We start from the raw sequence: 24,762 nt of genomic DNA, 5'->3' as shown, positions 1-24,762 counted from the left end.
GTGCAGATTTCCAGGATACCTGAGGCTTTGGGATTCAATCCCTTTGCCTCAGGCACCTCAGGCGAGCACCATTTTGTGCTGGTCTTCACAAACTGGAAACAGATGGCACGGCACTTATGGGAGTCCCCAAGGGGATCTGAGGCCCCCAGCTGTATACCCTTTGGACAAAGTAGTGCCCTGGCACTGCTGGTGCCACCTGGGTACCATGGCAGTGCCAGTGCCAGCCTGGCACCCTGGCAGTGCCACAGTGTCCAAGGTTGGTGGTGCCAAGCTGGCATGTTTTGCATGCGCTCTATCAGGCTAGGGTTGCCCACTTTGGGCATTGTGTGGTGTAATGGGTGGGGCATAAGGGACCCTCTCATGTTGCGTTCGGGCTGGGGGGAGTTCGAGGTTTTTTTTTGTAGTCCTCTGAGCTCGGGATGCCATTCAAAAATGGCGTCCCGATCTCTCGCTACAACCGGCAGTTCTGGCGAACAGAGCTTCCTGTTGTAAAAAACGGGGCTATGTGTGGTCTTGGCCGCATGTTTCACATTTAGGCTCCTTATTCAACAGGAGTGACGTTAAATATCCACGTGTTTCTAGGCACAACGCGCTCGCTAGGGAACTGTGTTCGCCTTTGGGAAGATCGCACCCTAAGTGTGGGTTAAACCGATGAGAAACTCCTCAGGGCCCAAAAAAGTGCAAAGTGCCACTGAATAGCGGTAGGGACCTTGCCGGCAAAGCTGGCGGGAAACTCCGTGAAAAACCTGCCACAAATTAATGGAGAAATGTTTTGGGAGAATTGCACCCCTGGGGCTGGATTCTCCCCTACCCAGCGTGACGGAGGGTGCCGGCATAGGGGAGTGGCGCCAACCACTCAGGGGTCGGGCCTCCCCAAAGGTGGGGAATTCTCCCCACCTTTGGGGGTCAGCCCCGCACCGGAGCGGTTGGTACCAGAAGACTGCCGCAAAAAACCGGCGCCCCCGGCAGCGGGGCTGGCCGAAAGACTTTCGCCGGTCGGCGCATGCGCGATGTGGGTTTCTCTTCCGCTGCCGCCATGGCGGAGGCCGTGGCGGCAGCGGAAGGAGAAAGAGTGCACCCAGGGCACTGGCCCGGAGTCTGAGTGGGGGGCCCCGATCGCGGGCCAGGCCACCGTGGGGGCACCTCCCCGGGGTTCGATCGCCCCCCGCCCCCCCCCCAAGACCCCGGGGCCCGCTCGCGCCGCTGATCCCGCCGTTACAGAGGTGGTTCAAACCTCGGCGGCGGGCGAGGCCTCCCAGCGGCGGGACTTCGGCCCATTCGGGCCGGAGAATCACCGCAGGGGCCTCGCCGATCGGAGTGGCGGGATTCCCGCCACCGCCACTTCCAGTAATTATTTTATAAAAATGCATCCAGTAATTATTTTACAGTGACATCAAAGACTGACAATTTCTGCTTAAACTTTTTTTGTTTCTTTTTCTCCAGAGTTTGTATTCAGCATTTCAGATTTCTGGGGAAGAGGCATGTGGCAAGGTAATCTTCACAAAATGATCAGTTTGCAGAGCAACAACGACACCTTGTACCTGCAACATATTAAAATGTACCACGGTGTTTCACAGGTTCATTATTAAATAAAGTCTGACATTGAACCAAAGAAGGAGATTAAAACTGATGAGCAAACACTTGGTGCAAAAAAGGCAGGTTTGAAGAATGAAAGGATGAAAGAGAGATAGAATGATAGAGAAGCTTAGTGAAGGAATTCCAGTGCTGGGGGCCAAGGCAGGTGAAGGAATGCACCAATAGCAGAGCAACAAAAATTGGGGATGCATCATTGGCCAGATTTGAAAGAGTACAGGGATCTTGGAGTGTGATCAGGATTAAGAATGTTACCCTGATAGGGAGGAGTTGGCCACAGATAGATTTTACATTTCAATTTCTTTTGAATCATTTATTTTTGGCTCCATGGATGGACCAAGAGTTATTCAAAATGTAACTGAGCCATTTGATTGCTGTTCTGTGCTCCTTAATTGGCTTCAGCTAGACATATGTCAAAAATAGCACCAACAGCCCTGGGTTAGGAAAAAAATAACTGTGAGCTGCAAAATTAAACAGGGCCTGAAAATGGGAATAGGGATTGTGATGCTGGATTAGCCTCTGCTCTTTCAGTCCTTGAGTGGCCGCAGGCATAAGCAAAAGTCACAAAATTGTGAGAAGCTGGCACGAGTTATCGCTAGCCTGCACTTCTTGAAGCTATACGGCACCTTTTAAAACACACCATCAAACTCCCTCTGTAGCTGGCCCTATAAGTCTTTGGGCACGATCTACCCAAATGAGAACAGAGTCCCGTAGCGAGCACGTTTAGCCGGGTGTTTCCCGACGCTTAGAGCACCGAGAATCACCACACTATTGAACAGCCATTAGGTAGATACAGGGCCTCAGCAAGGAACGCCCCAACAAGGCTGCACTGAGGAGCTCCTCTTGCCAGAACCTCTCAGTGAAGAAGGAGATCGGGTGCAATTTTAAATGGCATCCAATCTCTCAACCCCCAAAGCCTCAGCTCACTTATAAGGGGATCCTAAGGACCCCTCCACACCCACACAGGGCACACCAAGGCCCAATCCACAGCATGGGAAAAATACCAACCTGGCACCACCCCTGCCAACTGGCAGTGCCATATGGGCACCTCACCCTACCCAGGGGGCAAGCACCTGGGGAGTCTCCGATCCTTTAGGAAACCCCTAAGAGTTCCATTCTGTCTGGTCACCATTTGTGGAGTCCAGCACTGAATATCACTCACCCCCCGAGAGCTCAAAGGTGAGGGAGTTAGATCCCATGCTTTGAGTACATTGTAGGAATGCAGATTTGCTAAAAAAAAATGATTCCTCTCACAATAATATGGTCATTCAAATCTGGCAATGGATTGCTAAACCAGTTATGCCCCACGTGCTCTTATATGCACGCCTTGAACGTGAGGAAACAGATAGGAAAGATGGTAACAGACCTGATACATATTTCCAGCATTTTATTGTTTCTGTTTCAGATTTTGAATATTGGTAGTTGCTTGTCGTAGTCGGAAACATTTCTCAATCCATGTTCAAAAGTTGTTGTTTTTTAACATTTTGGATATTTTTTCAAGTTGTTCCACACAGCTGTAATCATCTTAAACTTGTGTTTATTTTAAATAGAAAGTTAGCTGCTGCAGCTAAACTTGCACAAGCCAGCCAGAGTAATGGAACTCTCAAAGGATCTAACCCCACTCATCAAAGTTCTGGTCTTCTCTCTCAATGGTAATTCCTATCAACAAGTTCAGATAATCATGTTCAACTTATTTTGTTGGCCTATTATGGTATATAGCCTGATGGGATAATTAAATGGCGAACACGATTGACTGAGATATAGCACTATTATTATGTGTATGTGTGTGTTTGTGTGTGTGTGTTATTGCATTAAAAATCCCATCCCTAAAGTTACTGATGTAAAAACCTGCAGCTCTGGCATGTTTATGCTTGAGCAAGGCCTTGAACTGGTCACAGAAATTGCGCTTTTCACTTTGTTTCGCACCCAATCCTCTCAATGCCATATTTCACCCTAAAAACACACTGCAAGTCTCAATTTTGCTCTATTACAAATCAGCGCTGTGAATAACAGTCACCCCTTATTAAAATCCATCTGCATCTTAGAATATAATGGATCTATTTGACACCCCATATTTGAAGTGTTTATATCAATGTCTTTGCAGAAAATCTGAAATAGCTGAGATACGTGAATAAGAGGAAAGGATTTCAAGTTTAACTACACTTTTAATTTTACTTATACCAGTATAACTCATGATAACAGCAGGGAGGTTTAAAACTGAAGGCATTTGTACTTAGATTATGTTGCACCTTTTTATTTATCAGGATACACTCAGGCCTTGATGGGCACAGACATGGAAGGTGCCAGACGATGCCTATAATACGAGGAAAAAATGCATTATCAAACCCCAAATTGTTGCAGATGATGGAAGCTTCCAACATAATATCCAGTATGTCGAAAAAATTCAATATTAAGCATTTGTTCTTTTTTTGCATGTGAAATATTTCCTCGAGTGGCCTCTTAAAAGGATGTAAATCATCTTAAATTAGAAATCTTGGGTAACTTAGCAAATCCGCAACTTACATTATATATTGCTTATAAAGTAGCAAAAATATCCCAATGTACATCATAAACTAGGATTAGACCGTAGAAAAGACTGGTAGATGTATTTGGGAGATGGGTGAATGTATGGCCAAAACGTAGGGTTTTAGAATACTTCTAAAGGCAGGAATAATGCAGAAAATATGGGGCGTGGAGGAGCGAGGTTCTGGAGTGTGTGGACAAGATAGTCAAAGGCTCTACCACAGATGCTGGAGTGGAGCAGGCCAAGAGAATGCATAACTGAGGCAAGTTGGAGAAATTGATGGTGGAATTTCTCTGTGTGCTTGAGGAAAGAGATCACTCGTAACCTGATGGCCTGTTCAAAATTAGCACACACTTTAGAACCAGCTAAAGTTTAAAGGAGTAAAAATCTAAAGTCATTTGTGAAAAGGGTGATGCATGTGAGGAATGGGCTCCCAGAGAGATGGCGAATGGAGAATTAGATATTTTGGGAAGTGAGCAACTGAGAGATGTTCATTTTTGGTGCTGGTCAAGTAGGCTGCAGTCCTTTCTGATCCTGTATTTGCCTATGTTCTTAAAGTATCTATATTGCCTTCTTTAAAAGTTAGTCTTGAAGCACATAAATGACCTCCAGCTGAAGTATATAATTCTCAATTTAGTGATTATGTTAACATTTTACAGTTTAATGATTATAGATGAAATACAAAGGCTGACAGATTGAGGTGTTCACTTTTAGCCAAATTGAATTCTTTGGCATGTTCCCCCACTTTTAGTGCAGAGCCATGGTAGACGAGAGCAAACATTGCAGAGTCATCCCCATACCTTTGTTGGCCTACATTTGACCTGTGCTCACATTGAGTGGTGCTCACAGAATTACTCCATAATAATTGATGTGTTTCAGAAGAAGGATCAGCGCTAGCGTTCTATCATCTCAGCATGGAAACAGACTGACTTTGCTTTTCCATTTTTTTTAGATGGTTCTCCAACTGAGATGGATGCCTTGCTTCTGATAGATGTAGAAGCAAATATAGCAACAGAAGTCAGCATCACAGTGCTTGAGATCATCTGTCTTTTTACTCAGGCCCACCAGGTAATTCTGATGACATCCACATATGTTTTGCTGGTAAAATACAGTGATGTTTGAATTCCAGACTGCACTGATGCACTACAGACATTGTTAAATGTGTATTCAGGAAGCCTGATGCTAATAAAGGCCTGATGCTTAGAATTGTGCATATTGCATAATCCATGGTTTTTGCTGTCTCAAATATGAAAATTAAAACTCACTGAATTTATGGAAAACCCAATGTTTTTGATTGTGCCAAGTGTTTTTCCTGGTACAAATTGCAAATTCACATTCCTACCAGTGTCTATCATACTCTAAACTGGTTGTCCTTTATAGCTTTCAAAAACAAAACATGAACTTTTACCGACAATGGCAGTTGTTGATTTGAACTTATTAATATTAAAATATTGGAATGAGGTAGAAAACATGTGTTGTAGGTTTAAATGTTGTACAACATATCTTTTTTTTAAAGTTTTGGAACTTTCTCTTCTGGAATGCCCAGGTAGAACCAATCTGCCAGTGTAGAAGGTATTCTCTAGTTTTCAGAATTTGTGTTTAAATTAGTAGATTGCAATTCATCTCTTTTTTATTATAACTTCACAGAAACAATTGCAACAAGATGATGGGCAGAATTCCACTACGAAGAGAGTTTTTGACACCTACTTACTGTTCCTGCAAGTTAATCAGTCATCAGTGGCTCTGAAACATGTATTTGCTGCCCTCCGACTGTTTGTTTCCAAGGTACCGATGTGCGATCTCACCAATAACACTTCCTTTGTCTTGTGCCCATAACATTGTTGTCAAATCTCTCCTAGTTCCTGCCTATCCCTGACCTACTTTTCTCCACCTGCACCAGCCCCTCTTAAACAGTGTAAAATCCATCAGATTTTACCCACTCTGTAGCTGTGAAGGAGTCATACAGACCCAAAATGTTAATTCTGTTTCTCGCTCCACAGATGCTGGCCAAACCTGTTGAGTTCTACCAGAATTTTCTGTTCTTATTTCAGATTTCTGGCATCCACGGTATTTTTCATTTATTACAGATATCGAGGGCAGGATTTTACGCACCTTCTGCAGCATGTTTTCCGGCGGTGGAGGCGAACCCCCCTTTGGCCAGTGGTGGGATCTTCTGGTCCTGTCGCTGTCAACGGGGCTTCCCATTGTTCATACCCTCCACCGTACCGGGTTGGGGGAGGGGGGGGGGGGGGTGGGGCATTGACAGGACTGGAAGATCCTGCCGTGTGGAAATTGCTAGAAAATCCCACTTGTAGTGTTAAGTATCAGAATATCTCTGCGTTATTGCATGCATCTGCGCATCTAATGGATGAATCATTTTAATTTATCATATCTTATAATAATAAAGTAATGAGAATAAATCTATAATACAAAATGGTACAATAATGTGCACAACACATTTTGTGTCCCATGTCACGTCTTTTGATATGCTTAGAATTTTAATCACACTTCCAATTGGTAAAACTGCCACTCTCCACCTTCATTGTAGCAAATTCCAGTTCCCCACATCAGTTACGCCATGCTCCAGGACCAATCCAGTGCATCCCTACCTCCAGACTGGGCGGAGTGCTCTTTCGGAAGGTCGGTGCAGACTCGATGGGCCGAATGGCCACCTTCTGCATTTATAGGGTTCTATGATTCATATTACATAACCAGTCAAGATTCTGATATGCAGTGTTAATTGCATTCTGCTATCATCTCCATTTTTCTAACATGAAATTTTCAACAAAAATCAAGAATGCCATATAATAAAATGTCAATGATTTAGTAACTGTAAATCAGTACTATTAAAATATTGTACTGTACATAACACAGCAGCTCTTTAATTATAAACCTGCAATTATGAGTAATTTCACAGGGGATCTGCTAGTTTTATTTAAAAGCAACTCTCAAACCTTAATAGCAAGAACACATTGAGTTGATGAAACATTAGCACCTTTCACAGTCCCGATCTGTACGTGTGAAAACCACTTCTTCATTTATGGGTGGAGTGGAAACATTCTGTGTTGATAATTTGAGTTAGAAAGATTATAAAACTATCTCCGCACAAGAAAGTGGCATAGTGGTAATGTCACTGAATTAATAACCCATACTTGTGTTCATATCCCACCACAGCATCTCATAGAATTTGAATTCAGTTAATAAAGCTGGAATATAAAACTATTCTCAGTAATCCAGCACGATTGTGGTAAAAATTCATCTGGTTCAATAATGTCCTTTAGGAAAGGAAATTTGACATCCTTGCCAGGGCCTGGCCTACATGGTGACTCCAGACCCAGAGCAATGTGACTGACCCTTAACCGCCCTCTGAAATGGCCTAACAGGCCATTCCGTTCAAGGGTAATTAGGAATGGGTAAGAAATGCTGATGCGATTCCTGCAGGGTGGCAGGATTGCTGAACACACACAATCTTCTTCTGTTCAGCTCATCCACGAGAAGTTCAGCAAATCTTTTGATGGGGTCCGCCCTGCCATCAAATCATATGGGTCCAAGGTTTTGGCACCATATTTAAACAGCACACCGACAGCATTCACTAAATGCAGGCCAAGAAGCTTCCTATTAGTCCTCCAGAGCCCCTGCACCTGCAACTCATACTGGTGAAACTGGTAGATGTGAGCCGCCATATCACAAGACATATGAGGGCACCTCCAGCAATGCTTTTCACTCATCTCTAGGTAAGAGCACCACCAGTATACACCCGTGGTTGGGCCAATGCCCACTATTGCAGTTGTTCATTTTCACCAGAACCTTGTCCCTCCAGAGGCCCTGCTGCCTCTTGCTGCTCAGGATGATGGTGCCTGACCTGCATTTCCAGCATTTTCTACTTTTGTTTCATAAGGACCCAGTGCACATTTCCTATATTTTTGAATTAAATTACATGGGTGTGCTTTGTGGGACACTTCAAATCTGTGCCCCCAGTTATAGACAATTGCTAGCAGTACTAGAGTGATCCCAAACCTTATCATGGATCCCATTTTGAGCAACTTCAGAGCTGTTCTGGTTCCTAAAGTATGGTTGTAGTGGATTATGATGCTGTCAGTTAATGCTGAATATATGCGATACTATTTAATGCTGATTGTGCATTATATATTTTATATCTTCTGCTTGTCACCAGTTCCCTTCAGCTTTCTTCCAAGGCCGAGCAGAGCTTTGTGGCACACTCTGCTATGAAATCTTAAAATGCTGCAACCACAGATCTAGCTCTACCCAGAATGAAGCTTGTGCCTTGCTCTACCTTTTCATGAGGAGGAACTTTGAATTTACTAAAGGGAAGTCGATAGTCAGATCTCACCTCCAGGTCAGTGCCATTATTGTCATTTTTATTAAAGTTAAGTGGAATATCTTTTTCAAGGTTGTCCCCCACACAAGCTGCCACAAAGTAATTCTAAAAAAAGAAAACGGCCTAAAACTAGATGTTTCAAAATATTCCTAAATCATTCTGATCTTAAATCAGACGCCTATCACAGAGTAACTAAAGTTTTGTGCCTTGTGCTATATCCCAAATTTTACTGTTAAAAAAGCAGGTAATTAAGACCCTCAGAAAGAGGTTCAGCTATATATAACTCCACATGCTCAGCAGCAAAATCAGACGTGTTGGATTTCTGTAAGAAGGAAGCAGAGGTTGGGAAGGTGAGTCCAGAAGGTGCTCCGGGGTGATATATTGCTGGCTCAAATTTTCATTGGGGTTCCCCATATATTGCAGATGGGCTCATCATTCACTGAAGCAGGGTGGGTGGGCACTCGAGGCTGAAGGGCCATTCAGAGGCCTAAGAGCATTAAGCTGCAATAGAAGGTAATGAAGAGAGAGCGCATTTTAAAATGGAGGCACACTCTCTCCAACATTTTTGTTAAGTTGTAGGGGTTGCAAAGGTTTGGCGGGGGCTGGTGTGTGTCAGGGAGAACCTCTCCATAGGCCAGTGTGTGGCCTCTCGTGCACCCAGGCAGACTTGGCTGGAGCATAGGCCACACCGGTCTGCAACCAGGGTGTCACTTCCAATCACCTAAATAAACTTACCATCGCTGCCGGCTGTTGCTTGGAAGCCAAATGAAAAATTAAATCAGCTCCTCTCCACATGCAGGCTCGGATCATCCCAGCCACGGGCAGGGTGGAGGGGTGGGGGGGGGGGGGGGGGGGGGGGGGGGAGTGGGCAGTGAGAGGCTGGGGAAATGCCTGCGATACTTCCAGGGTGAGGGAGAGCCCTCGATGTTTGTGTTGGGGCCGGAAGAGTGTTGATCTTCAGTTCTGATCAGGGCGCCCTTTGAAGATCCCTGTGGAGCTGGCCTTGCTGGCTCCATCAGGCCTTGCCCACCAGAGTGGCGGCATAAATCACACCCACTCATTTTCTTTCTCAGAGAGGCTCATGCGCTGGAGTGAAAACACATCTGTGCAGCTGGAGAGCTACACGCCAGTTTTCAGTCTGAGCCTTACACTTTGAAACAAGATGGTAAGATAACATCCAATGGGCATGGTTTTTCAGACCCGTTTGATGCATGTACATATTCTGTTATGGCCACTAAATCTCATGAGAGGGCCCCAACGAGATTTGCACCATGGAGATCTTGGTCTGAGATCTCCCCCCCCCCCCCCCCCCCAACCATTGATGAGATGACCCAGAAAGGGCATGAATCTGATTTCCATTATTTTAAATAAACTTAAATGTCATTAAACGGCTGTTTGCTATACCTTCTAGCCCCATGTGATGGCCCCCATCTGGCGGCGTGACGTCAGGTCAGCACAATTCACTTCCGGTTTTTGAAATAACCAGTCATGATGACCACATCAGGTCATGGAGGTGCCTGGAAGTCCCAGAGTTGTGGGCCAAGGCTGGTACCCAGACAGCATCCCCTTATGTGTGGTAATGGGGCGGGGGGAGAGGGCTATACCTGCGAGAATGCGTGTAGGGGTGGGGAAGAGGATGGATAGGATCATGGTTGGGGGGGGCTCCCTGAAGCTTTTGCGGTTGGTCCTCCATGGCCGTGGGGAGGTGGGAAGGAGTTCAGTTCTTTCACTAATCGGGCTCCCTTTAAAGATGGTGCCACAGTCTCCCTGTAGCCAGGCTTGCTGGCTCTAAGGCCGCGCCCTGCAGAATGAAGGGGCTAGAGACGGCCACCGATTTTTTTTTTCTGACAATGTGTTCGAAGATCAGGACAGAAAACCTGGCTGAGGTTCTGGGGAGAAACATGTCGGATTTCAGTTAGAACTTGAAACTTTGGGCCAGAAATACCGAAAAAGGAACAGTGTCCCGGAGCGAGCGCGTTTAGCCGTGTGTTTCCCAGTGCTTGCAGTGCCGAGAAACACATGGACATTCAACGCAACTCGCTTTGAATAGGGTCCTAAACGGGGAACGCACAGACAAGGTTGCACATAGCCCCGTTTTGTACAATGGGGAGCTCTGCTTGCCAGAATTTGCTGTTGTTCCGAGGCCCAGAAAAAATCCCCAACCTCCCCCAGCCCCTCCAGCCCGAACGCAATATGGGAGGGTCCCGTCCCCTCCCCACCCTCTCCTGCACCCATGCCGGGAAACCTGATCCTAATTGCACGGGCGCAAAAAAATGCCAGCATGGAAAGTCGGCTGTGAAACCTAGGAGCTTTGCAACCAGTTTCCTTGCCTGAGCCTGAACCAACGCTCTGTGCATTTTTGGGGAAATTCCATCCACCTGCTATTTTGTTATCCTCTATCGCAGTTTTTAAAGCATTTATTTGCATTGTTCAATATCGGGGCTAAATGGGACCAGACATGGTCAGGATATTTGTTCAGGCTGATATCAAAAAATCATGACAGTTTAATTTATCAATTCATGAATACATTAAAATGAAACGTTTTATGTTATAATTGCCTTGTCTCTGTGCAGGGCAATTTTGATTTATACTTTATATTCCCTTTGCAGCTTATCAAAGCCGTAAGTCAACTGATAGCAGATGTGGGAATGGGAGGCACTCGATTTCAGCAATCACTAGCGATAATTAACAATTTTGCGAATGGAGATAAGTCCATGAATGTAAGCAAACTTTAGAAAAGTAATTTTAACTTCTGTATGAAAACAAGATATTGAATATGAAATGTTCAAAACTATGATCAGGGACAACAGTGTGGGGGAGGGACATTGTACCATTTGTGTAAAGTTATTCCACTCTGTAAATGTAGAGATACAATTTTGTAACTGTCTTTGTAACCTTTTCAATTAAATAGCAATTCCTCTTCAGCTCTCACAATTCACTACAATAATAATCAACAATATTAATGGTTCAGATCTTCCAATCTCCACTTAGAATCATAGAATCTTAGAACTTACAGTCCAGACGGAGGCCATTCGGTCCATCGATTCTGCACCGGCTCTTAGAGTGAGCACCCTACTTAAGCCCCACACCTCCACCCTATCCCATATCCCAGCAACCCCACCTTACCTAAGTGCAATTTACCATGGTCAATCCACCTAACCTGCACATCTTTGGACTAAGGGAGGAACCCGGAGGAAACCCACGCAGACACAGGGAGAACATGCAAACTCCGCAGACAGTGACCCAAGCCAGAAATCGAACCTAGGGCCCTGGAGCTGTGAATCAACTGTGCTAACCACTGTGCTACTGTGCCGCCCATCAGTAGAGACCGGACATACCATCCAAGATACGCTTCAGGACCCTACGGATGTCCCAATGCACTGACTCTATAGGAATTGCTTGGGAAGTTTGAACTTCCCTGGGGCCTTCTGGAAAAATCTCTGGTTCTGAGTTGACTCAGAGAGTTCAGACAATTCCATCTTCCTTACCTGGCTAGTTACCCAGGAAATGTTTTTAAAATCCTACTTTAACTCCTGCGTAACTATACAATTGACCCCTGATTTACCCCTTGACACCCGACTATTGGCGACTCAGCTGACCGACCTGACAACCCTTCCTGACTCAATCCCACTACCCACCCGACTCATCCACCTGCACACACCACCCACCTACCCACCGTACCATCCAACCATTCACTCATTCATCATCTCATCCCATTCGCCAACATTCATCCGTCACCCATTCACACTCGACCTTTAAACTTAGACTACGGCAGCTCATGCCATGAAAAAGGGGCGTGACATCTGTGCTAATTCTCTTTGCTGCTCTCTGTGTCAATTCCTGCACTGAAGGAGCTCAAAATCAGAGCATTTTAAAAGTTTCCAGTCTAATTATCTGTCTAATCCATGTCGGATGCAACAGTTCTGACATCAAATTATCTGGGCCATTAAATCTGATAGGCTGAGTTATTAGTAAATATTTTGGCCGTGGTTCATACAATCTCTATCTTCCATAGTTTGGGAGTTTTATTGTCTGCTTGGAATGTACCTGAAATATACGATTGGAACTTGACATATATTAAATCAAGGACAAATGTTACAATGTTTTCACTGGTCTGATGCATCAGAACTTCGGCCAGATTTTCCCATGGGCTTTATTTGCTGGCAGTGAGACTGGCTCAGCAGTCCTTGTGGAGATGGTCACCTGATTGGCCTCTTCCACACTTACGTTCCGATTAAAGATGACCGATGGTCTCCCGTTGTTGCCGGCAAAATCAGAGGGCCAGCTGCTCTCGAGCCATGGCAGCCCCACTGGATGAGGTGAACATTGCCCTTGAGGGTGCTGCAGTATGGAGCTGCCCTTAGAAATGTGAATCTAAAATAAAATTTAAGAAGGTTGAAGCTGTTACACACGTTAGAGCAGAGGACAAACATCTCCAAATTAAACATTCGGATTCTGGGTGCAGCCTTTCTTGCCTGTGATCCCATCATGGGGGCCTGGAGAACCCCAGCTGCAATGATTCCTCATCTCTTCTCTCCCAAAGCCTGCTGTAGGAAGCCTGCCTTTATTGAGATGTAGAGGGGCACTCCATTAGCAGCGAAGACAAAATATTGGACCCAATAGGTTCCCTCTGTTTAATGGGCTGCCGATCCTACTCCATGTCCGCACCTGGAAAGGTTTCCCAGTCGAGATGGGCTATGGGCCAAAGGCTGGCAAGTGAGATTAGGTAGGCATGTCAGGTGACTTTCATGCATTGGTGCGGACTCAAAGGGCCGAAGGACTTCCTCTGAACTGTATTTTCTGTGATTCAGTACACTGTACTGGCGAGCAGTCCCTACATGGCTCCTCCCTGTGACATTATGAGAAATGTACAGAACTGTATGGGTTAATGTTATGTCTAAATCAACCACTAGAGGGACCTAGATGCAGAACTATATAAAGCATCAATGCTAAGCCTTCTGAGAGAGTGTTGAGGAGAAGGCTAGGAGAAAGACTGCAGGAAAGCTAGTGTGAGTGAGAGCAGATCATAGTTATTGTATTTGTGTAGAGATTACAATCATGGTGTAGATTGCATATTTATTTTCAATTGTTTATTATTTAGAAGTAAGAGGTCAAATTCAATTAAGTAGTGTAAATAAATCTTTAGCTTTGTTTACTAGAAAAGCTAGTTGTGGTCTTTGTGAACACTACGCCAACCATCCTAGGATCTGAACCACAAAGAACACCACACCCCATTTTTCCAGCTCTGCCATCCCTCCCTCTTCCAATTCCATACCCTTCCTCCAGGATTGTAATTCCGGGGTCAGGAACACCCAGCCCTTAATTTTATCGTAAATGTCCGATTTACGTATGCATAATCTGAATAAGGTCTTTATAGTTAAGTATTTGTAGTAGATGACTTTAAAGTAACCTTTCCTTTGGTTTATACACAATAGAACACTTTGTTCCCTGTGGAAGTGAAGGACTTGACTAAACGAATAAGAACAGTGTTGATGGCCACAGCTCAGATGAAGGAGCATGAGAAGGATCCAGAAATGCTAATCGACCTTCAGTATAGTCTAGCAAACTCGTATGCCAGTACTCCTGAACTACGAATGACTTGGCTTGAGAGCATGGCAAAGATTCATATCCGAAATGGAGATGTGTCAGAGGTAATTTATATTATTTTATTTATTGAGGCATATTTTCCTATTTTTGCCAAAATGAAAAGGAGCACTACAGTATGCGCTCCACTCAAGACGTTGGGAAAGTAGAAAATAAGGAAATGTATATTTGGGAAAAAAAACAAAAATATTACATTCATTGATGCCCCAACAGGGAGATTGGTTAGCTCAGTTGGCTGGATGGCTGGTTCGTGATGCACAGTATTGTCAACAGCGCAGGTTCAATTCCAGTACTGGCTGATGTTCTTATAACGGCCCTGCATTCTCAACCTTGTCCCTCGTCCAAGGTGTGGTGACCCTTAGGTTATACCACCACCAGTCAGCTCTCTCTTGAAGGAAAGAGCAGCCTATGGTCCTCTGGGATTATGGTGACTTTTATCATTTGATCAGGCTTTTCCCACCAGAGATGTTATGGTTGAAACATCATTCTGAGTGATTACTATGTTGGTGACTTACTAAGCATAATGACATTGGCCAAATGTTTGCTTCTTCACATGACTTACAGAATTGTAATGATAACTGCAGCACCAGATTCATACCCAAGTTTTTTACTGTAATTTCCAAAATCATTGTCAGTTTTTATTAGATGCTTGCAACAACAAATGGATGGAGCTTTATTTCTTTACCTTCAAGAATTTACCAATCTGCTACCATGGGAGCCAGGATTGGGATGAATTAACAAGACATAGTAATAATTATGCCTATTACGGCACGGTAGCACAGTGGTTAGCACTGTTGCTTCACAGCTTCAGGGTCCCAGGTTCGATTCCGGCCTTGGGTGACTGTGCGGAGTCTGCATGTTCTCCCGTGTCTGTGTGGATTTCCTCCGGGTGCTCTGGTTTCCTCACACAGTCCAAATATGTGCAGGTTAGATGGACTTGCCATGCTAAATTGCCCTTAGTGTCCAAAAGGTTAGGTGGGGTTACTGAGTTATGGGGATAGGATGGAGATGTGGGCTTAAGTAGGGTGCTCTTTCCAGGGGCTGATGCAGACTTAATGGGCCAAATAGCCTCCTTCTGCACTGCAAATTCTATGATTCAATGATTCCTGGTAGAAGTAGATTGAGCACAGATTTGTGCCTGAAGATCCACAGAAATTGGTTATGAGCCTCATCAGTATACTCAAGGCAAACTGCCAGGTCTGGTTGTTGCTGGACATGGGGCTGCTGAATACTGCTGGGCAGATAACAACCCTATTCATCACTGAATAATTTCACCAAGGGGTTCTTCAACAGGTGTTGAGCCATTAATTAATGCATTCAAGGGCCCCAATATCCGTTTCGGGCACCTCAAACATGTGAAACTTAAAAGAAAACTCACAGATTTAGTAATATGATGAATTCCTATGCAGAGTGGATGCAAGTTGTCCAACTGCTAAATCCATATGCACAACATTCATTTTACACCCAAAAACAGGTGCAAAGCATTCAAATTTCTATCCCAATGAGATTTGGCATTTTGTAATATTTAGAACTTCAAGTGAGATGGTGTCGTACAATTTTAAAAGTCCTTCAGGTTTATTATTAATATTCATTTGCTTAGTGCTTGGTCACTTTGAGATTCATTCCCTAACAAAAGTGAAGTACGATATTACCTGTACTGTAGCTTCTTGCAGGAGTCTTGTGGACAAGGGCTGGGGTGGGTAGGAAACTGTCTGGCCCTCCTTAGAATGAGGCCTTGAGATTGTAAATCTCAGGCCTTGCCTACATGGGCCCTGGAAGGCTCCCAAAGCCAGGAAGCAGGACCAGCTGACCAGTCAGCAGGAATTGAACTTTGCTTGACACTTCCCTGATGCGATGACAGCAAAGTAAGTGGTTTGTAAGGAGTTTGGCAGGACATCACAGTTAGGGGAGAGGTATTAAAACCAGGGGAGGAGGGACCCAGAGGAACAATTGTGCTCATCCTGGCCTGGAAGTAAACAAAAATTAAAAATATATATATTTTACAGGCCTTTTCTCACCATGGGTCCACTTAAAAATTAGTCAGATTCCCTGCTCAGACATTGGGTTAAATTGCAAACAGGCTCAATGACCTAATTGGTGCCCAGTCTGCATACTTAAACATAGATCTCTGTGTTTTCTGGCTGGTCTTCTGCTTATCTGTTTAAGGAAGTTAACATTAGAAATATAAAATAAAGTTATAAATCTATGAGCGGTCGGGGGATTAAAGAATGGAAAGCCCTCAGAGGCTACTTTATCTGCCTGGTTTCTGCCAAAGGAGCAGTTAAAACCAGCTCCAGTGCCCTCAGAGAGCAAGGACAATTTTCACATAATCCGTTGAAGTTTAAAAAAATATTTTGCTCAAGGGTTGTGAGGGACACTGGAAAGGGTGACATTTATTGCCCACCCCTAAGTCACCTTGAGGTGGTGAGCCGCTGCCGCCTTGAATTGCTGCAGTCTGTGTGTGATAGGAAAATGTATTTTTAAAAAATTAACATGTGTTTTGATGTTTCTGATGTTGCAGGCTGCAATGTGTTATATCCATATAGCTGCCCTTATATCAGAGTACCTGAAAAGAAGAGGTAAGTGAGTAAATAAAAACAAAGTAGAAACTTGAAAACCAAACAGTCTATAACAAGCAAAATAATTGAAATGCTATTTAAGGGCAAGCAGTAGCTTGGTGGTATTGTCGCTCGACAAGTAATCCAGAGACCCAGAGTCATGCTTTGGGGACTGGGTTGGAATGCCGCCGTGACGATGGGGCCTCACGGTAGCATGGTGGTTAGCATCAATGCTTCACAGCTCCAGGGTCCCAGGTTCGATTCCCGGCTGGGTCACTGTCTGTGTGGAGTCTGCACGTCCTCCCTGTGTGTGCGTGGGTTTCCTCCGGGTGCTCCGGTTTCCTCCCACAGTCCAAAGATGTGCGGGTTAGGTGGATTGGCCATGCTAAATTGCCCGTAGTGTAAGGTTAATGGGGGGATTGTTGGGTTACGGGTATACGGGTTACGTGGGTTTAAGTAGGGTGATCATTGCTCGGCACAACATCGAGGGCCGAAGGGCCTGTTCTGTGCTGTACTGATCTATGTCTATGTCTAAAGGTCGCCATGAAAACATTGTCGATTGTTCTAAAAATCCATCTGGTTCACTAATGTCCTTTAGGGAAGGGATTCTGCCATCCTTACCTGGTCTGGCCTACATGTGACTCCAGATCTACAACAATGCCCTTGACTCTTAAATGTGAGCAATAAATGCTGGCCCAGCCAGCGATGCCCACATCCCATGAACAAATTTTTTAAAAAAATTGGTGAGGGTGAAAGCAGTCAGTAAATAGGTGCTGTGATATTAAGACACATGCTTGAACATCTGGATTTAGCGTCTAATTTTGGTCCTAATTGCTCATTGACCATCATTTGAACTTGCCTGAAAGTGCTGAAGCTGACATACCTACACGTTTAGTATTGAAGTGCTGATTAGGTGCAATTTTCTTGAATCAGTCTATGATCGCACCATTCACCCACTTTGATGGAACAGGTGGAGTGTGCTGGCTGATGCACACCAACCTGTTTTAGGATGGCTCAGAGACCACATAAAATGGCACACAGGTTCTCAGACGAGACTCCGGACATCCTGGTGGAGAAAGTCCAGAGGAGGAGGGATGTCCTCTACCCTCAGAGAGGAGAGTATTCGCCTTGTCGTCTTGTCTCTGTCTCCAGCAGTGCTGGCCTCGTATCCCTCTCCCATTCCTCTTGCAGACCAAGGGGAAACCCTAGCAAAGTCTACATGACCCAGCACTCAACATAGCATTTACCCTTTTCAGGTGAAGTCTTCAGATAATTTTCAGAATAAGCGTTGATAACGTTTTGATGAATTCCTGATAGCGTCCAAGAAAGTCTCTCAGCGTCTCTCAAAAGTCTTTGTTAAACCTCCAGCAGCAAGTGAAAAGTTAATATACTGTTACCTTTCAGTAGTATTCAAACTCCCCTGCAATGACTAGTTTATTGTCAGTTGAGTGGCTGCTTTTGCTCCTTTACCAAGATGGTTATTTGTGATAAACCTGGACTAAACCAATGTTTCAGCTAACCCCCATCTTGGCCAACTAAGAGGCACTTTGGGACCTACTTTGCCAGGGAAAATTGACCCTGTGATGTTAAAACTGTAAAAAAAGAATAAAGTACAACTGTTCAGAAACATAGGGTTAGTTGTAATGACCTAGATAGTGAACTTCTGAGTTGAGGTTAAGCAGTTTCCAGCAACAAGGAAGGAAGTATCCACTGATGGACAAGTTACCTGGGTCTCTGTTCCGCCATTGGGGCGGAATTTTATGAATGTCAGACTGGAAAATTTGGCGAGCCATTAAAAAATTCATTAACTTTAGTGGGATTGGAAGATCCCGCCAGGAGGAGGGGCTGTAAAATAGGACCATGGGAAATGCCAGAGCAACAGATCTTAACCTTTTGTTGAGGAATAGGCAGCATGTTACAAGTGAGTAGGAAACAATTAAAACAATTTGCTGGCCATGTCACTGGAGAACCAGCTGCAGGGGGTTGCATCAGCGGGAAAGGCTGGGAAACTCTGGCCAGAGTCCAGCATTTGAAAATGATTTGGCAGTTGGATTGCAGCCAAGAGCCTGTACCTGTCCCGAATTAAATAAGCTGACTTCAGAAATTATGCTGAGCTATATACATTAAAAGCAATGGGAAAACAATTAAGTTTTCATACTAGGCTACCCTTTAAATACTGTGGGTGGCATGGCAGCACAGTGGTTAGCACCATTGCTTCACAACTCCAGAGTCCCAGGTTCAATTCCCGGCTTGGGTCACTGTCTATGTAGAGTCTGCACGTTCTCCCCGTGTCTGCGTGGGTTTCCTCCGGGTGCTCCAGTTTCCTACCAAAAGATGTGCTGTTAGGTAATTTGGACATTCTGAATCCTCCCTCCGTGTACCCACACTGGCACTGGAATATAGAGCTGGTTTAGCTCAGTGGGCTAGACAGCTGGTTTGTAATGCAGACAAGGCCAGTAGGGCGGGTACAATTCCTGTACCAGCTTACCTGAACAGGCGCCTGAATGTGGTGACTAGGGGCTTTTCACAGTAACTTCATACTTGTGACACTAAAAGATTATTATGTGGCGACTAAGGGTTTTTCACAGCACCTTCATTGCAGTATTAATATAAGCTTTCTTGTGACAATAAAGATTGTTATTATTAAAATATATTCTACCATTTTATCCATTTCATTAACTTTTTGAATTCATCTGAAGACTTTCATATTTATAATGTTGATCTATTTTATTTAACAGCTTGCCAGCTGGCAGGAGTAACAAGCTGGCAATTATATTGCCGGACTCACTTTAGATGCCTGGGAGTGCAGGTTTCTTGGGATTGGGGGTTGGGGCTCCATAGGTACAACATTTCTAATTTGGTGGGGAGGGTGAAAGCTGATCTGGCAAGATGGGATGGTCTCCTTCTGACACTGGCGGGTTGGGTACAGGTGGTTAAAATGAACATGTTGCCGTGATTTCTGTTTATTTTCCAATGCCTGCCGATTTCCCTGCCAAAGGCTTTTTTTAGAGAGATTGATGGGATGATTACCTCGTTTATATGGGGAGGGAAGGTGGCCAGAATTAGAAAGGTGCTACTACAGAGAGGAAGGCAGGCAGGGGTTTGGGTCTTCCGAACCTGATGTATTATTACTGGGCGGCGAATGTGGAGAAGGTGCAGAGCTGGGTCAGAGGGGTTGACTCCCAGTGGGTCAGAATGGAGGTGAGTTTGTGCAGGGGGTCGGAATTGAAGGCGCTAGCAACAGCACTGCTCCCAACGGCCCCGGGAAAATACTCAGGGAGTCTGATAGAATACCTTTATTGAGAATTTTGAGGCAGTTTCTCCAGCACTTCAGGCTGTTGGCAGGGTCAAGGGAAATGCCGATTCGGGGAACCATGGATTTGAACCAGGGATTAGGACACTAAAAGATTTGTTTCTTGGGGGTCGGTTTGCAGGATTGAAGGAGCTGGGAGCTATGTATGGGCTGGAGCAGGGGGAAATATTTAGATACATGCAGGTTCGAGACTTTGCCAGGAAGGAGATACAGAGCTTCTCGGTAGAGCCGGCCTCCACATTGCTGGAGGAGGTGCTGTCAACAGGGGGACTGGAGAAATGGGTAGTGTCGGCGGTTTACGGGGCTATTTCTGAAGAGGAGAAAGCACCGCTGGCAGGGATCAAGGCAAAGTGGGAGGAAGAGTTGGGAAAGGGTATGGAGGATGGATTCTGGTGTGAGGTGCTCCGGAGGGTGAACGCCTCCACCTCATGCGTGAGGTTGGGGCTGATACAGCTGAAGGTGGTATATAGGGCACACCTCACAAGGGCGAGGATGAACCCGCTCTTTGAGGGGGTAGAAGATGTGTGTGAACATTGCAGAGGGGGGGAGGGGGGAGGCACAAACCACGTTGATATGTTTTGGTCCTGTCCAAAGCTAGAGGATTACTGGAAGGAGGTTTTCAGGGTAATCTCTAAAGTGGTGCCCGTGAAACTGGACCCGGGCCCTCGGGAGGCCATATTCGGGGTGTCGGACCAGCCAGGGTTGGAAACGGGTGCGGAGGCAGATGTTGTAGCCTTCACCTTGTTAACTGCCCGAATGCAGATCCTGTTGGGATGGCGATCAACCTCTCCACCCTGTGCCCTGGCGTGGTGGGGGGACCTGCTAGTATTCTTGACTCTTGAGAAGATCAAATTTGAACTGAGGGTAATGTTGGATGGGTTCTACAATTCATGGGCGTTATTCATTATGCATTTTCGAGAGTTGGATTACATTGAACATTAGTGCGGGTTGTTGGGAGAATTGGGGAGAGGGTGTCAGTATTTGTTAATGGTGCATATGGGTGATTCCTGATTCCTTTTTGTTATTTGTTTATGTTAACATGCGGGTTTGGTGGGAGGATGGGATTGTTGTTATTGATATCAGCATTTGTTACTGATTATTGTTTATTGTTGGTGGATGAAAATTTGGGAGAAAATGTGAAAAAAGAGGAGAATAAAATTTTTTTTTTTAAATTACAATAGCCGGGATTTTCTGCAATGGTATCACAATGATGTTAGTTGCCTCCTTAATAAGATCAGGAAGGTGAGAGGATGGTTTCCTCGCCTCGCCTCATTGAAATGGTTGATGGTGGAAAGCTCCCCAAACTCACTGTTCAAGATTTGTCCCTGACAAAACACTGACAAAATAGCCAGAAAAAGTTGCCTGAAAGCATGCCACCAACCTAACAGGCTAACCTGGGGCTGAGCTTAATGGTGGTGAAGAGCTCTTTAAATGCCACTGCAGAGGCCTGGCTTCTGACTTCCCAAACATGACATGCTGGGTGATCTTAAAGATGCTGCCACAGATGTCAGCTAACACCTTTATTTAAACATTCTGATTAGGCCTGTACTTTGTTCAGCTGTGGACTGGGATACTTATAGGTCAGCTGATGGTGTTTGCTGAATTCCAGGTGCAGATCAGGCTCAGGAGATCCTGGTCTGATTATTTTTGGGACGCTTTCCCAGTGTTGTTTGAACCAAAATTTGGCCTGTTTGTTTTTCGTATATTCGCATTCTTTAAGAATAGGGTGGAGTGCTCGAAGGGCTCACAGGCTGACTAGCAACCTGATAGACCACATCATAAACCTTTGTGGCGATTTTTAAGCCCTGAAATGGGACTTGAATGAGGAGCCGTCTGGCCCAAAGCAGGTGAGCTACCAGCAGAGCTACGAAACCTTCCCAAACTGTGTTTGAATTCCTTACGCCACCTGTGTTATGACATGACAGCTGTCCATATTAATGGTGTTATTAATAAAGTGCAAATGTTGGGCAGGTTTATTTTGACAAAACTGTAGGATGTAGCTAATGTATTTATAAACTGTAAAATCATCTGCTTCTTTAACAGTAGTATCATATTATAATACTGTCTTGCTATAGGTTATTGGAAAACAGAAGTGACTCGTTTATCAACTACCTTCTCTGAAGAATCACATAACCCTGACAGTAACCAATTACTAACATCAAATGAAGGACGAAGTGAGTGATCTAACAGTGCTTTGTGATGTGTGTAAGGGCAACTCCATGCATATTTCATTAACACTGTAGTGCTTTACTGTCTTTGATGATTACTTCTTGCTAATATGTTTAAACAGATCCAAGTACTAATTTATAATTTACAGCTTGAGCAAGACTACACTAAACTTTCATGTCGACTGGTTTGCTTTTCTGACATTCTGTATGCTTTGTTAATATTAATGTGGTTTTTTTTCATTTTTCTTTCGTATGTAAATATTGCATACTCATTTTCCTTTTTGTTGGCTTTTGTAAGAAGGCTATGTAAGCATCACCCCAAAGTAGCACTGGCTTCTTTATGCCAAATTGTCATAAAAAGTAATCTCTTTCACCTCCTAAATGAAACTTGCAATGTAGTACAATATAATTATTGTCCAACAGAACAAATAGAAAATTATGTTATTGACCTAAAAAAAATTAAATCAATTTGCTAATTTACAGACTTTTATTTGCCAGTTTAAAAATGACGCAGGGTTTTCTTTTAACCTTGGATTATTGATTCTATTCAGATTATGAGCACCTAAAATGTTTATTCTGAACATAAACTATAAGGTTTTTAAATTTATTTCTCTATTTCCCCCGTATACTGGGTCATTTATGCATTATTGCTTGAAGATGGCTTGTTCTGTAACCATTTGCCGAGGTATGTGTGTGTGAAATGGGTCAATGATTCTTGGATTTCTTTCCCACCTGGTGAAGGAGAAAGAATATTGCCAGAAGAATGGAGATTTTTTAACTATAATGAAAGATTGAGTAGTCTGCTATTTGGAACAGAGGAGGCTGAAGGGAGATTACATTGAAGTGTATTAAATTATGAGGGAACCAAACCAAGTGGATGCAAATAGCTTATTTCCCTTAGCGGTAAGGTCAATAACCCAGTGACATAATAGGTAAAAGGATCAGAGGGGAGCTGAGAAATATTGTGGGCAATTTTCCAAAATGGAGACTAAGTGTTTACGCCGCCGTGAACGCTGTTGCGTTTCACGACGGCGCGAAACGGGCACGGGGACGACCAATTCTGTCCCCCACAGGGGGCAAGCGCGGCGCTGGAGCGGGTCATGCCGCTCCAGCCTCCCCGGCGCCAAATGGGCGCCACGCCAACCCGCGTGTGCGCATGGGACTTCTTCAGCGCGCCGGCCCCTACGCAACATGGCATGGGGGGGGGGGGGGGTTCAGGGGCCAGCCGCGCAGCAAAGGAGGCCCAGGGGGCCGGGGAAATCTGACCCGCCGATCGGTGGGCCTCGATCGCATGCCAGACCCCAGCGTAGCCCCCCCCCCCCCCCCCCCCACCCCACCCTCGGTGAAGGAGCGCTTTTCCCCGCCCCACAGGCCGCCTCCCGACTCTTCACGCAGAGTTCCCGCTGGCAGCGACCAGGGGTGAATGGCGCTGGCAGGACTCTGCTTTTTCCGCGCGGCCACTCGGCCCATCCGGGCCGGAGAATCAGCTGCCCGGCCGATTCCAGCAGCCCGCGGCCGGCACCGCGTCAAACGCGCTGGCACAAATGACGCCGATTTCCACACCTCGCAGAATCGCGAGCCGGCGTTGGGGCATCGTGGCATGGTTGCAGCGATTCTCCAGCCCAGCGCAGGCTCGGAGAATCGCGCCCTCACTCACCCAGATGGTAAAAAGCATGGTTAAAGAGACAGATTTTAAGGAGTATCTTAAAGTAGGGAAGAGAGGCTTGGGGAGAGAATACCAAGAACTTAGAGCCGAGGTAACTGAAGGCATGGGCAACAATCGTCAGCAGTTAAAATTGGGTTTGTTCATGTGGCCAGAATTAGATGAGCCCAGATCTCTCAGAGGGAAGGGGTGTTGGAGGGGATTACAGAGATGGGGAGGGGGGAGGAATTTGAAAAACATTGATGTGAATTTTAAACTTGCTTGACTGGGATCCAATGTAGGACATTGAACACGGGATTGATGGATGAACGGGACCTGATGCAATTAAGGACAAAGGCAGCCGAGCTTTAAATGACCACCGGTTCATGGGAGGGTAGACTATGGGAGGCAGGCAAGTATTGCATTGGAATAGTCAGACCTAGAGATACCAAAGGCATGGATGAGGGTTTCAACAGCAGATGAGCTCAGGTGTAGGTGGAATCAGGCAATGTTCTGGAGGTGAAAATAGGCAATCTTAATGAGGCGCAGATATGTTGTCAAGCCATGGCTCATCTTGGAGTTAACTATGACAATAAAATTGTCAACAGTCTGGTTCAGTCTCAGGTAGTTGCCAGGTCCGGTCCAATGGGGAGAGAGTTGCAAGCATATAATCCTATGCTCCAATTCTGACAAAATGGAACAATATTGGGCAGATATTGTAATAGGTTTCACATGAGGTAATAAAGGCTGAAAACGCTGGAAACACTCAGCAGGTTTGGTAGCATCTGTTGGAAGAGAAGCAGCGTTAAGGGCCAGAATTGTCAAGCCCCCTCACCATAGGGAAACCCACGACAAGGCCGTAAAATCCCTGTTCACGTTGGCCGGACCGGAAGATACCGCCAGTGTAAAAGGCTGAAAAATTCAGGTCAAACTTCCAGATTTGGATAGTTAACTTGGTTTCTCTCCCTGCAGTTGCTACTCGACGAGCTGAGGATTTCCAGAATCCACTGCAATTTGCATT

At 45.0% G+C, this 24,762-nt stretch overlaps 1 protein-coding gene across 9 annotated transcripts in view; it reads left to right on the top strand.

The window, feature by feature from the left end:
• Positions 1 to 24,762, top strand: part of dock10 (dedicator of cytokinesis 10) — a 409,277-nt gene that overhangs the window by 333,977 nt on the left and 50,538 nt on the right. For 7 of the 9 annotated variants that reach the window (XM_038815256.1, XM_038815253.1, XM_038815252.1 and 4 more), the window contains 10 exons: positions 1,444 to 1,491; positions 3,144 to 3,245; positions 3,858 to 3,982; positions 5,070 to 5,185; positions 5,765 to 5,902; positions 8,292 to 8,474; positions 11,066 to 11,176; positions 13,892 to 14,107; positions 16,582 to 16,639; positions 22,007 to 22,105. In XM_038815256.1, coding sequence (XP_038671184.1) covers positions 1,444 to 1,491; positions 3,144 to 3,245; positions 3,858 to 3,982; positions 5,070 to 5,185; positions 5,765 to 5,902; positions 8,292 to 8,474; positions 11,066 to 11,176; positions 13,892 to 14,107; positions 16,582 to 16,639; positions 22,007 to 22,105 — 1,196 coding nt within the window. The remainder of the gene's footprint in view (positions 1 to 1,443; positions 1,492 to 3,143; positions 3,246 to 3,857; positions 3,983 to 5,069; positions 5,186 to 5,764; positions 5,903 to 8,291; positions 8,475 to 11,065; positions 11,177 to 13,891; positions 14,108 to 16,581; positions 16,640 to 22,006; positions 22,106 to 24,762) is intronic. The other 2 variants (XM_038815259.1, XM_038815258.1) reach the window with 1 other exon arrangement.

This window comes from Scyliorhinus canicula, chromosome 13 (assembly GCF_902713615.1).
Source record: "Scyliorhinus canicula chromosome 13, sScyCan1.1, whole genome shotgun sequence".
Taxonomy (NCBI): domain Eukaryota; kingdom Metazoa; phylum Chordata; class Chondrichthyes; order Carcharhiniformes; family Scyliorhinidae; genus Scyliorhinus; species Scyliorhinus canicula.
This window is presented reverse-complemented; position numbering and strand designations above follow the sequence as displayed.